We start from the raw sequence: 14,869 nt of genomic DNA, 5'->3' as shown, positions 1-14,869 counted from the left end.
GATTTCCCCGTAATTTTGCAGACGCTCGTCGTATGCCCAGTATTCGGGGGGCTCGACGGCTACCCGGAAGTAGAGAGCTCGGGCTAGCTCGTGAGCCGCCTCGTTACCAGGGACGGCAGCGTGAGCGGGTGTCCAAATTAACTGAAGTTTCCTATTTAATGTTCTTTGGGTGAGGATTTTGGCCGCCTCCGGCGATATCCTCCCCTTCCCAAAATTTTGAATGGCAGTTTTGCTGTCGCTAATTATGAACTTGGCTTCTGTTCCTACGCAAGCTAGCGCTATCGCAACTTCCTCCACAGTCTCTATGTTGCGGCCTTTGATGGCTGCCGCGGATACCGGTGCCCCTCGGCCATCGGTTACCGAAGCTACCGCCGCCCCTGTTCTGCCATTTGCCGCATCAACATAGACTACTTCCTTTGCTCCCATGTTCTTGAACCGTCACTCTAGAGCTTCAGCTCGTCTGGCCCTTCTTTCGACATTAAATTCTGGATGCATATTCCTAGGGAAGGGGGGGACTACCAAGGCATTCCTGATTTCACTATTAATTGCGACTTTTTTTTGAACTCCCCTGTCTGGGTTGAGGCCTACTTTTGCAAGGATTACCCTGCCCGTCTCGGCCGTGCTTAGTCTCTCTAATTGGGAGACTCGCACTGCCTCCGCCAATTCTGCCCACGTGTTATGCACCCCGAGTTCGAGAAGTCGTTCGCTCGAGGTACCCATGGGCAGTCCTAGCGCCTTCTTAACGCATCTTCGAATCAGGCAGTCTAACTTCTCTTTTTCGCCGGCCTTGATGTCCAGGTAGGGCGTGGCGTAACTGATTCTGCTTATTACGTATGCCTGGATTAGTTTTAGTAAATTTCTCTCCTTGAGGCCTCTTCCCTTAGTGGCGACCCTCCTCAAGAGCCCGAGGGTTTGCATCGCGTAACTTTCTAATTTTTTCAGGACCTCTCCGTTATGACCGTGGGATTGAATGACCATCCCCAAAATCCTGATTGATCTACTTTTGGCACCGGTTTGCCCTCAACCTGAATATGAAACTCCCCGCTATCCTTGCAGCGGAGGTACTTTGGGTTATAAACTCCCCGCATAAATCTGAGTTGTTCGTTTATAACCTGCTCCGTCTTCCACTTAGTACCGGGACGGTGCTTTCTCGACCGGCAGCCATGCTAAGGGACAACGACGAGGACAAAGTGCTGTGCTCGTGTGCGGCGAGTGTCGAACGCGAGGACGATGAAGTATGTACGGTTCATCCAGGGCGCCGCTGGCCTGAGGTTGTTCGTCTGCGCTGTTGTCAGTTACGCCTCTGTAAATATCTAAATACATCCACTCTTGGTGTGCATCCGTCTACATTACAGCATAAACAGTTAGAACACCTTGTGTTTACCTGCGTTAATGCTGCGTAATGTCCCGTATTCTATGGACACAAAAACGTCTAGATTGTGAGCAAACTTATATCTAATCGTGTGTGCTGCTGCTGTGCTATCTCGCAGGACGGCGAGTAGCAGCATGTGATAACTGTAGTATACAAATAAGTGATGCTGGTTACATCGCCTGGCGCAAATATATTATCAATAGAAGATATACTTCTGCTAGGGACTTCAAGTGAGATTTCACCATTTGTGACACAAAGAAGTTTACGCTGGAAGAATGGAAACGACTGCCATTTCTGAGCGCCTTTAGTAAAGTCGCCGCCAGTGATAAAGGGAGCGTTTGGTCTTCCTCTGACATTAGTGTTCTCCCCTTTTGCTTCTGAAGATGGTCGCGTTCTCTCCGAAAGCTTTCTCAACGATCGGTAGCTGCGCTCGTGTCGGGTTCCACCGCTGGAGAATCCATTATGTGAGCTCATAGTGTCGTAGGAAAAAAGATAACAGTTTACTAGTAGGATCTGCAACAGGCAAATTGATCGTGATCGTTTATGCACGAGTATGGGACTATTTTGTAATCACGTGGCACCATACGGGGGCGCTAATGCAATTGAAAGAAAATTGTGTGGCACGTTAACTGCACCAGTTGGCGCCACTAAATTATCCTTGGCCCCGGGCTTCTATCTTTCCGACACTAAAATCTTGCACCTTCGCAATGTACTATTGAAGGTAATAAATAAAAAGATTATTCAAAATTAAAACTCATTGAACTGACATAACTTCGAAATAAAACTACTAGAATCACACACACGGTTTCTAGATATCATGTTTCAGTAACCGGTCGGCGTGGTGAGGTCGATCTGGCTCTTGGGACTCACCCATAACAGACAATGGGGGCTGGCAAGTCAGACCTGAAATGCATTCTTTATTTATTTAAGGCAAAACGATTAACCTTGCTAAACCTAAATAACCAAAAGAAAATGGACGACAGTTTCCCTAGACTCGCCCCTTTTTGTCTATGCGGCAGCCTCTCTGCAAGCTACGTCCACAAAAACCTCTGAGATTCGGACAGTTCACGAGGCCTCTCGCGTTGATGATCCATGACGACTGCGGCCGTTGAATTGTCAAGAGGTGTTGCGATGCTTTGGAACTTGCGAAGAGGAACGGAGGCTATCGGACAGAGCAAGTTGCAAGGCTCCAGCGTAGCTGCTGTTCTGTGACGACGTGGTTATCACGGGCTTAGGCACAAGCGAGTGCGTGGGTACTCGGTTCCGGCGGCAACGGCTGTGTTACATCATAGCTGCCACGTAGTTTCTCCTTGTTTCAAGGCCAACATGCGAGCGCGGCACACATAGCGAAGGCGCTACAGAGAGAACTAGTAAAATCATCATCATCATCATCATCGTCATCAGCAGCAGCAGCAGCAGCAGCCTGATCATACCCACTGCAGGGCGAAGGCCTCTCCCATATTTCTCCACTTAACCCGGTTCAGTGCTAACTGCATCCACTTGACCCCTGCGAACTTCTTAATCTCATCCGTCCACCTAACTTTCTGCCGCCCCCTGCTACACTTTCCTTCCCTTGGAATCCAGTTTGTTACCCTCAGCGACCATCGGTTATCCTCTCTTCGCACTAGTAAAATATTTTGCTTTTAAAATGAAGGAGAAGCTCTCACTTTTCGCTAGGAGTGTACCAAAAAGTTCCTTTATTACCGTCTTTTTATTCCACGAATAAAATCTTAAGTTTTTAAAAAGATCAAATTATAATGAATGCAAAATAAAAAGGAAACATTTCTTTACGGTGGTCTTAAGGAAGGGTAGCCAAATTGGATGCCTTGGTTTCCACTGCACAAATACACAAATTTAATTACCAGCACACGTATGAAGGTATAGGTCATCGGGTTGAATCCCTATCGCAAACTCGCCTTCCACTAGACCAGCAGGTAGATAGATAACAAGATAGAAGAGAAATGGAAAGGCAATCACTGTGAACGTTTCACAAAGAGCGGTTGCGTCTTAGCTGACATAAACGAATCTTAGAAGGAAGAACACAGTAAAAGCGGATCGATTTCAAGCCGGTTAATTTCTTTTGGGACGTAATATGGACTGTTCTAGATATGACGCAGGGGTTCACCGCGTGCACAGACTGCCACAAAGTTTCGCCGTGTGCATTACCCGTCGTCGTCTGTGCTTACTTCGGCATCTGCGGAGAAGCTGTCTACGCATTGATGGTTTTAACTCCAATAAACCCTAGCGGTTTAGAGCGGAAGCTCTAATAGTTCAAGTGTAAAGACCAGAACTGCTTCGCTATCTTCGAATGAGCCTTCAATCTCAGCCAAGATCAAAATGAGAATTATACTGCATAGCATAAAGTCTTCCTCAGTACAGTGTGCAATGGTGAAATGCTGAACCATCATATGTCTCAACTAGAGCTTTTGTAAAACACGTCAAGCTTACCGACTAATATTTTGCAGTAATTGAGGATAGGTAATTAGTTTTTATTGTTTTATATTTCAACTTTACCTCACAATGAAAAAAATATTGATGCAGCTTATGCACAGTATAATTCTAGTTTCATTCATTTTATTGCAAAGGATAATTGTGATTATATATTCAAATTTATTCTACATCATCGTTTTATTGTAGCAAAGATAATGCAGTTTGTAACCGAGAGCACCAATTATTTATTTCTTGATAGCTGCACCGAAAGATGGGATCAAATCACAGACGCCCTCTGCTAGGGCATCTCTGATAGCGTTAGGTTCTTTTGAACATTGAATGTATGAACCGAACCAAATAATTTGCTTCATGAAGATCTGAATTTTCGCCGCAGCCTGGTCATAAATCATTCAGCCGGTTTCATGTGCGCTACTCTCTGTTTCAATAACTAGTATAATTTCATCACGTACTAACGTAGGCAGCAAACCTTCCAGAAGGAAACATTAAGAGGTTTGTTTCAGCTTTGGGTATAATCAATATTAGTTCTATATTGGAGGGATTTAGTGCGCGATGGTAAATTGTATACGGTTCAGGAAAGCCCTGTGCAGGTTTTTCTTGGACCATAGACAATTTACCGTCGCGCTTGTTATATGATTGGGCTGTATAAATTGTGCTATAAATTATACCTTTGAAACGAAATGAGGTATTGTGGATACGCCAAAGGCAATATTTTCTTCCGTTTGAGGCTTTATGAATTTATATCAATGTACTCATTTTTCTAGATTCTTTGTTCCCAAGAAAGAGTTGTCCTCTTTAGAGCACCTCCAAGTGGCTGGGAACAAAGCTACACACGGTGTATGACGTCAGATTTTATGAAAGTTCGAAAAGACGGAACAGTGATACGAACAATTTCCTTTTATGGTCAAGGCATGTAAGTAAACATGTAATTACGCATCACCCAGGCGAAAAATGCAATGAATTCGAGGAAACTTTTTATTCTTTATTAATTTTTAGATTTGTCATTTGCGCCCATCGCAGCGTTTTATCGTGATAAAGTGAAGTATAAATCACAATCTTTCTGTTGACATTTCGAAGCTAGTAGATGAAACTTTCGGGCAAATACTGCTCTTTAGGTTTTCTCACGTCACGAGCCCCCAGGAATGGCCTAACCATACAGAATACTTTCTAAGGTCCCAATTCTCTTGCGTTGTCCCTTTGAAGTTACAGTTATAATCACAAATGGCTACAAGCTGTCTGTTTGTGCAGGTTCGCTCTTCAATATATTGAAAGAAAACTGCTCGGTCTTCAACCACATTAGGTCCTTACACACAGACAACCACCGCTCAATGCAATTCAGCTTACAGTCGACAACCGCACAACGTCCAAGCACAACTGGGATGATGAGCCTGAAGCTACAGACGAGGCAAAGTCCTAAGAAAAAGAATACAACCAGCCGAAAAGCCTGAAGCGTCACTAATCACAGCAAAATACGTAGACGTGAAGACCGAGGTGAAGCGCTTGACCGAGGGGAAGCGCTTCTGCTTCTCCTAAGTCAAGTTCCCGAACACCACGAAAGCAGCGGGAATGCTGTCTTCAGCGACGCCGTGCAACATTCAATGCAGACGCAGCTTCACCTGCTGGTCATCGGGATCAAAAATGACGCAGTGGCACCCTTTGACGTGAAGCTCCTTCAGAGCGGCCAGATTATTTGTGGCTTCCGCGCTGCCCAAGGTTACCACCCACATGTGGTTGATTTGGTACGCCCCCTAAACCACAATATCGGGGAACGCACCAGCACCAGCGAGGGCGTCTCTGAAGTCCTCGACCCTGTAGGGCCTCATATACACGTCCCCGTGCACAAAAATCGTGTTTGAAATAACACGTCTGATGGGCAGCGTAGGTAGCACACTCTCGTAATCCTTCATCGTTGGCGTTGATTCTGTTTGCGTGGACAGCAACGGCCGCTACCGCCGTTCTATTGGAGGTCATAATTCTGCGTCCGCACTGAACGGTAACCGCAGCGTGAGATCGTGAGTAACGCCTCTTAAATTTACTTTTATACTGCGAGGATGATAGTCGTGGTGATGATAGGCTAGTCAGCGGCGCATTTCGGGTGAGCGTGTACTCAGCATTGAACAGGATTGCATTGAACTAGATTAGATGGACCTGCATTGGATTGGACTCAGTTGAACAGTTTTGGTTTGAACAGGACAGGATTGGTTGGATTGTATCTTTATGGAGTGATCTGTGCTTGATTGAACTAATTTTGATTAGACTACACTGTTTTTCTCTAAGATTAAATTTGACTGAATTGGGTTGCATGACACAGGATTGAATGTCATTAGATTAGATTAGAAAGGAGTAGGCAGCCCAGCATCACGCACACATGCTTTCACTAAATATATTCTTGCCTAGCTGAGCTGAACCGAGGCCAATTTGATATCTTTTCTACATCGATACTCTCATAATTTATTCGGCAAATGCACAAAGCCATGCCTTGTTTTTGTTAGCTGCGCTTACTGTGGTTCCTTTTTCTGTATCTACCTGTTAAGCGTATGGTGCACATATATTCAAACGTATTTGAAAATACTTATTTAAAAGCTTATTAGGTGTGCTGTCTAGCAATTCGTATTCAGAAAGCACCGTTTATTCAAGTTTTACACACTGAATACAAACACGGTTTGTGCGTTGGATGGTTAGGTTGTGGCAGAACTCCAAACACGACGACATCGTTAGAACATATTAAGAGGTGCGAAACTCGACTCTCTGGGCTTTTAAATGTGATTTGCAATAAGGTGCACCTTGTATGCTGCCACCATTGTATCCTCAAAAAGTTAAATAAATTTTACACTATTTATATTGAGGTAAATACTGGGAATATGACCACATAATTTTACGCTTACCCGAAGTAGGCATAAGTCTATAAATTCTAACCCTTCGCTTTATAGCTGTTTATAATGTTTTGAATGAAACTATCAAAATTAAGTGACGGGTGAGACTGAATACTTGGTACTCAAGCGATACCAAGAATAACCTTCCGCCAGAGTTAGAAACGTAACAAATAGGGTTAATCATATACTATCCACGTAGGGGCAGTTTAGACAGCTAGTTATAAATCTTACATCCCATATTTTAAAATATTTAGGGACCTCACGGTTCAAAATCAGAAAGGATGGGACAAGAAATTTTGAATTTATATTTATATATGTTAAATTTTACTGTTGCATCTTTACTTTCAGATACAGAGAAAACTATGGCCTTGTGTAAGTGGATTTTCACTTATTTGCGGCACAGCGTAATTGACTGAGTAATAAGTTTGCTGGTGTGAAAATAGCGGCTGCGAAAGTATTCAGCATTGATGAGCATAGCATTCTTCGCCTGCAAACGTGTGTACAAAAACGCAGATAGGACTTCATCAGACTATGTTTTTGGGCTAGTTTGTGCATTGTATGAAGGAAGGACTAACAAGCCAACACGACGCACACAGAAAATTAGAGCAGCAGACAGGAAGGATGCTGTGCTACAAATGATTTCCAACTGACTTGGTAGCCCAGCCTGTTTCATGTTAGCCTCTCTGTTCCCCTGTGCTCGTCGTTTGAAGCGAAAGCTGTTCTTGTGGCGACTTTAGGAAGAAGGAAAAAAAAGCACAAGGTCTGTTACTTTCTCTGCAGCTTAGCCACATCCTCGGCCTCGTGCGGACAGATGATAAATTAGAGAACGTCGCTTCAAACACAGTGTCAGGTTGGTCTCCCCGCCCCATAAAATTTGGCTGGCATGTGCGGATGAGTCACGGGCAATGTCAGTAAACAACAAGGCGGCACAAAACGCATGTAAATCCCTACGACAAATGCGCCACAGGGGTTATTTATCAAATCACCGTAACACGTGGAAAGGTATACATCGGGCAGACTGGCCGATGTCCGAACGATAGGGCTATAGAACATACTCGTTCTCTGAAAAACAGTCAGAAATTGCATCTACCTGTCCATTGCCAACCGTGCAATCTCAAGGCAAATTGTGAACAGAAGTTAAAAGAAATTAAGATGTCAGGCAGGAGCAGGAACACTCTTTGAAGTGAGCTGCTAGAAGCCTCTTATATACACATACTAGGTTATAAATGTATCAGTGAATCATTTGTATCGATATTTAGCAGATAAAGTCGACTTTTGAATTTTGTTAAAGAAGAGTAGGCCTAATCTGCTATGCATATATTGTGACGCTTTTGCAGCATTTGTTTGTTGAAGTTTATATGTGGTGTTGTTTCGAAAAGGAAGTTGGATTGTCAGTGCCTGTCCTCTGTGCTTATTTGTGAGTATGAATTTGTTACCACTGTTAATTTTTACTATTAAAAGCTTACAGTTTAATACGTATAACTTCACAAAGGAACTTGTCCTATAGTAGCGCTTTGTGGGATATTGTGGTGGTCAAAAACACAGCACTATTTCGTAAGCGCTTTGTTTTGGCGCAGGGGTTTTTCTGCTTTGCGAAAAAGCTGCCTCGCATCACCACTTCGCTGCACTTGCATGGAAACTAGTGGAGCGCCTGCGCCGCAGATATCACAACGTTTCAATGTTCTCCACCATGGGAGATATGGGGTGGTACCCTTGTGCGACAAAAGCTGTGTTTGAGTTCCCTATTACCAAGAAAAAATGCATAACAGATGCCTCTTAGTGATGTAATTTATTAAAAGCGAAATGTGGGACCTATTGGATGCCGCTGGACGTATAATAAAAACTCTATAACTTGTACCACAACGAATATTTATACAAAACTTTAGGAACTCGAAGGGGGTGATTTAGGGGATGAAAATAATTGAACTGATTGACACTTTCGTCAGTTTCACGAAACATAAGGGGCTTGTAATGCGAAGACAACATAACCGGTCGTCGTTAAGTGAAACTTCCTGGACTTAAAGAGAAGGCTGGTGTAACAATTTGGGGTTTCAGGCACGCAGATAGAATAACATATTTTTCAAGGATAAGTTGTATGCACTCAGCAAAGAAAGCTGGTGGATTAGAGAAACGTTTAACTTCCAATGGAGCAAAAGAGTAGTGTCAATTTCGGAAGACTTACGTAAGAAATACGTCTTTTTTTACAGGACACTAAAAGTGCTTTTGAGAGTACGTACAAATACACAGCACGAAACCTTCCTTGACGCCCTGGAGATCAGTGACAACGGTGAGTAAATTATATTAAAATTCGTATGTTTTGAACAGACTGTACAGATCAGTATAGAACTCCTAAGTTACTTTGACTATCTTGTCCATATTCGTAATGACGTTGCCCGCCTTGTCCCTTAGCGCATACATCTTGTTTTTCCCTATGCCCAATTTCTTCTTTACCGATTTAAGGCTTCCCCCATTCTTCACAGCATGCTAAATTTTTCATTACGGTCATCACGAATTTGGACAAGATAGTCAAAGTAACTGAGGAGGTCTATACTGATATCTACAGTAGCCAAAAAAGTCAGGACCGTAATAAGATTGGCGGTAGGGAAAAACAGTCAAACGTTCCACCAGTGACGAAGGACGAGGTCAAGAAAGAATTAGAAAATATGTAAAGGGGGAAACCAGCTGGAGAGGATGAGATAACTACAGATTTGTTGAAGGACGGGGGGGATATCGTGCTAGAAAAACTGGCCACCCTGTATACGCAGTGCCTGGTGTCATCGACGGTACCGGAACGATGGAACAATGCAAACATTATCCTGATTCATAAAAAAGGGGACGCTAAGGACCTTAAAAAATCAGACCGATCAGCTTACTTTCTATTAGGTATAGGGTATTTACTAAGGTAATCGCTAATCGAATCAGGACAACCTTAGACTACAATCAAGCAATGGATCAAGCAGGCTTTCGGAAGCAGTATTCTACTATCGATCATATCCATACCATCAACTGGGTGGTAGAAAAATGCTCGGAGTATACATATACATAGTATACGTATACATATGCCTTTATACATAGCATTTATTGATTACGAAAAGCATTTGACTAAGTAGAAACTTCGGCGGTGATGCAGGCATTGCGAAATCAGGGGGTAGACGAGCCATACATGGAAGTGCTGGAAGATATATACCTATAGTGGCTGCATAGCAACCATAGTTCTGCATAAAGAAAGTAACAAAATTCCCATAAAGAAAGGTGTTAGGCAAGGAGACACAATCTCCCCAGTACTATTCACAGCTTGTTTAGAGGATGTATTCAGAGACTTGGAATGGGAGGAGTTAGGGATAAGGGTAGATGGAGAATACCTCAGTAATCTGAGATTTTCTGATGATATTGCCTTGCTAAGCAAGTCAGGGGATGAACTGCAAATAATGATTGATGACCCAGACAGGAAAAGTAGAAAGGTAGGCTTGAAAATCAATATGCAGAAGACTAAGGTAATATTCAATAGCATCGGGAAGGAACAGCAGTAAGTTATTTAGCGAAGCACTGGAAGTAGTAGGCGAATATGTCTACTTAGGACAGGTAGTAACCGCAGATCCGGACCATGAAAAGGAAATAAGAGGGATAAGATTGGGATGGAGCGCATTTGGCAAGCACTCGCAGATTATGACTGGCAGCTTACCGGTATCGCTGAAGAGGAACGTATACAACAGTTGCATCTTACCTGTACTCACCTATGGGTCTGAAACGTGGAGGCTAACAAAGAGAGTTCTACTTAAGTTGAGGACAACGCAGAGGGCTATGGAACGAAAAATGGTAGGGGTAACATTTAGAAATAGAAAGCGTGCAGAGTGAGTTAGAGAAATAACTCATGTTGCTGACATTCTAGCGAAAATCAAGAAAAAGAAATGGGCATGAGCAGGACATGTAGTGCGAAGAGAGGATAACGATGGTCGCTTAGGGTAACAAATTGGATTCCAAGGGAAGGAAATCGTAGCAGGGGGCGGCAGAAACTTAAGTGGGCGGATGAGGTTAAGAAGTTCGCAGGGATCAAGTGGAGGCAGCTAGCACAGAACCGGGTTAATTGGAGAAATATGGGAGAGACCTTCGCCCTGCAGTGGTGTCGTCAGGCTGGTGATGATTATATTATTTTGAAAATTCATGATGTCTGAATTTGAAGAAATGTTTTGCATAATAAAGCGGAAATGTAATGAACGTTGATTCCAGCAGGTGAGTTATCAGAACAAAAACTTTTGTATTCTAAAAGTATAACCTAGGATTACACAATATCATTTGTAATCCTCAACTTGCGAATAACAGAAGCTTTCGTGCGGGCCACCACCAGAATGCCGGCTCGAAATCTTTCGAAGCGGTCTGAAAGAGCTTCCATGCTCTGATATTAAGTAATTTCGTTGTTAGTTTTTATTTTTAATACTAAGCACTTTTCTCGAATATAAATGTGAAACATATAGATGTAATCCGCGAATATATTACAGAATGCACAGATAAAAAATAAAGCTGCTTTTGCGAGTAAACATTTCCAACAATATGCAGAAAAAGGACTACTGAACGGAGCAGCAACGTTAAAACTGTTCCCGAATAAACGCTTTGTGTTACGTACTTCTTGGTGTGTATTGAACGCTACATTGTGTGCATGGCAGAGCACTGCATATTCTGCACTGTAGAAATGCGAAAACGCTATCGTCGTCGATGTTCTTTTACGACATCATTGTCTACTTTTCCTTTATTTATGTAATCTTTAGTGATTGTTTTATTTTTCTATTGATTTGTATTAGTTCATTTGCATATTTATCTTAATGAACTCCAGCTCCATTACTTTGTGCAACCAGATTTATAAACACGTTCGTTGGAACTCGCCTTATCGCTGGATAAGCGTTACAAAGGTTGATTATAAAGTTTTCATTAGGATTCTTGCCATAAGAGTGCAAATATTATGAAACAACCTTGTAGGGCCACATCAAACGTGCGGTATTAAAAGCCGCACCATCGGAAAAAATATGCACATTGCAAGAACTGTTCTTGAATGATGTGACGCCTTCGTAGAACAAGTTGCTATGACGCAGCTTGATCTTGGGAAGGCGTTCAATAGAGTGTCGCATAAAAGTCCTTTCGCAATGTTGCAGCATGTAAATGTTGGCTCGGTGATATCACAAGATTTGCGGATGGTGTATGAAAACTGTGTTGCACGTATCATCGTGAATAAGCGGTTATCAGAATGCCTGCCTGTTTGTTCTTAAGTTAGGCACGGTTGTCTTTCCTCACATCTGCGTTTTTCTATTTATCTTGAGCCGCTTCTGTTATCTTTGACCCCTAATGAGCGTGTCTGCGGTTTCACTCTCCAGTCTACGCATGTAAAAGTAATTAGAAGTTTTAGAATAGGGGTCCCAAGGATTGAGACTGCCAAGAAAATAGTGTGAGGCGGCGCAACGAGCTAGCTGACAGCGAGTTTTAGAATAGGGGTCTTCCCGACGCAGTGGAGCCAGGCTTGCGTTCGTCGATTCCAGCGCCCGATGGTAAACCAAGAAAAAGTATTTAAATGTATAAAAGTCAACAACGCTATTTTATTCATTAAAAAGTGCTATTATTGTACAATGCTATATTAAAGCTACCAATTATATAAACCGTTTTCGTCAGACAAGACAAATCGACACATAGTTAACGCAGGCTGAGCCGGGAAACCACATTGAACTTCCCACACTTTAGGACGTCTAGTCCCCACGGCAACCAAACGAGGTGAACTCACTAAGCCTAGCTTCTCGGTAAATACTGAGGCAATAAGATAATATGGTGCGTTTTATCGCTAAAATTTGGTCATGCGGGCATCATGATACATAGCACAAGCTTAGCTGGTCTTTCGCTTACCATGAACGCACGACACCATGGAGCGGCGACGACGAATGTGTGCCGTGGCGAGCGGCCGTCGATTGGCCGAATGCCGCCATGTTGCCGTAACCCAAGGCACCGAACGGCGGCTTGGGGCGAACGCTATTTTCGAGAAATAGAGGCCGCCCCAAGCGTTAACCCGAGTCCAAGCGTACTTTACGTTCTCCGCATGCGCATATCGACGCCCCAAGCTCCTTGGGGACACCAAAGCGTGGGGCCCCCTAATCTAAAACTCTCTATTGCTTACGTAGACGGTAACGCCGTTTATAGCACTGATCTGGAAAGCGCTAAAAAACGTCGTTCGAGCTGCGGACGACTGCTGCAAAAAGACAGGGTACGAAATCTATCGGGAGAAGAGCACGGGTTGTTGGCACAGTGAATATCCGGTGGACGACGGTTCTGGGGAAGCACTTAAAGCATTATAAGAGCAGGAGAGAGTTTTTGAACACAACGCAAACGACTAAGCGTAAAGCGGATGGGTGGAAAGGGCACGACCTCTCAGTGTTCGCATGTGCAAGTTTGTGCAATTTTCTTTTCAGTAATTCTGCACTTTTTATGCATCTGCCGCTCGATTGTGCAGAAACTGCACAGAATATTTGCAGTTTTTATTTGGACCTCAAATTGGTAGCGAATTTGCCGGACTAAATTTTTTTTCCTATGAAAAGTGGTGGCCTTGGCCTTACGAACTTTTTTCTGGGGCAACTTGTGTTACGATTTCTTTTGCGTGATAAGACAGACCCTGTGTTGCGCACAATGCTGCAGTTGCGCTTGAGTAATGCGATTCCGGACTTTGTTGTGGCTAGTTATCCGGCTAGAAACCGCGCTGTCACTGAATTTCTAAGAGAAATAGTTTTTGCTTTACAATTTTTGGGTGTCCATTTTTGGTGGAATATTTTAGTATCGTACAGAGGAAATATTTGTATGAGGATTTGGCCAACCTCTCTGTACCTGTGCCCCTATACCAATACATATATTGTGGACGCCCAGGATACGATGTCTTAAAGACAGTTAGGAAGAGGGTTAAGTAGACTGTCGAATAGTTTTCTTCAAGCTTCACACTTATACCGTTTAAGTAAAAATGTGGCTGAATAATAAAGGTTATAAAGCATGATAAGCAACTACCTATTATTCCTTACGGCATCTGGCTTCTACCCGCACAAAGTGACGAGGTGCCGTACGCCGTAATTACGATGCTGAACCTCCATGGCGCATGGAAAATGCGAATGACATTTAGGCACGCAGAATAGAATGTACGATCGGTGAGGGACAACTTCATTGAAATTATAACATTTCTTAGAGATGTTATCGGAATTCAGTTAAAGCAGCCTCAGTGGATAGATGTGGTCGACGGACTGATCAAAATGAAAAAGTTTTGATACATCGCTTTAGCTAATGTAGGCTAGTAACTTTTATGCAAATGTGTACTTTGTTGGCAGGCAAAAAAGAAAAAGTTGGCGTAGAGTAGTGGTTAGCGCGTTAGGCAGGCACACGATAGGATGGTGATTCGATTCGTGGCGTGGACAAGATAGTTTGCGTATAAATGTAAGCCTTTAGGACATGCTGTTCTAGCAAGCTTTGTCGAGATGATTTGCTATAGGCTCTAATGATGCTACTTAAGGCGCATGAAATGATTCCGCAATAAAATATTAAGAAACGAAACAGATCTGTACCTAATGGGCAGATCTACACATAATTTGGAATTTGTTTTTAGCTCATTTAAAACTCTTCTAAAGCATAATTACAATAAATTACCAAATTACAATCATCAGATGATGACCAGGCAAAGTGAATAAAATGAAGATGGTTTCAATATTCCGTTAGGATCAAGCTTAGAGGGAGCCACGGAAATAACTCGCGCTGCTGATATTCTAGTCGAGTCAAGAAGACATGAGCATGGGCAGGGCGCGTAGTGCGAATACAGGATAACTAATTTATTTATTTATTCTTATTTATTTATTTATTGAATCCTCAAAGGCCCCATTTAAGGTGTATTACATGAGGGGTGGGCTTCTAGTACGGTCACTAAGACTAACCAGTTCAGTGCCGAGGGAAGGAAAGTGTAGTAGGGGGCGGCCGAAAATTTGGTGGGTAAATAGGTTTAAAAAGTTTGCAAGGGCCAATTGGATGGAGTTAGCATAGATGCCCGATAATTGGAGGAAAATTGGAAATGCCTTCGTCCTTCAGGGAAGATAGGCTGGTGTTAAGCCTCGTCACCGATACTACCGGTAATTATTAATGATAATCCGTTCTTGTGGCTCTTCGCTCAACGTTC

The 14,869-nt window shown here is 43.0% G+C and overlaps 1 protein-coding gene across 1 annotated transcript in view; it reads left to right on the top strand.

Moving 5' to 3' along the window:
• Positions 1-14,869, top strand: part of LOC146170901 (uncharacterized) — a 39,665-nt gene that overhangs the window by 14,197 nt on the left and 10,599 nt on the right. The window contains exons 2-4 of the mRNA XM_084586713.1: positions 4,585-4,733; positions 7,042-7,065; positions 8,901-8,980. Of these exons, the coding sequence (XP_084442839.1) occupies positions 4,585-4,733; positions 7,042-7,065; positions 8,901-8,980 (253 nt within the window). The remainder of the gene's footprint in view (positions 1-4,584; positions 4,734-7,041; positions 7,066-8,900; positions 8,981-14,869) is intronic.

This window comes from Amblyomma maculatum, unplaced genomic scaffold, assembly GCF_055883805.1.
Source record: "Amblyomma maculatum isolate TAMU_Amacu unplaced genomic scaffold, ASM5588380v1 scaffold_28, whole genome shotgun sequence".
In the NCBI taxonomy this organism is placed as follows: domain Eukaryota; kingdom Metazoa; phylum Arthropoda; class Arachnida; order Ixodida; family Ixodidae; genus Amblyomma; species Amblyomma maculatum.
This window is presented reverse-complemented; position numbering and strand designations above follow the sequence as displayed.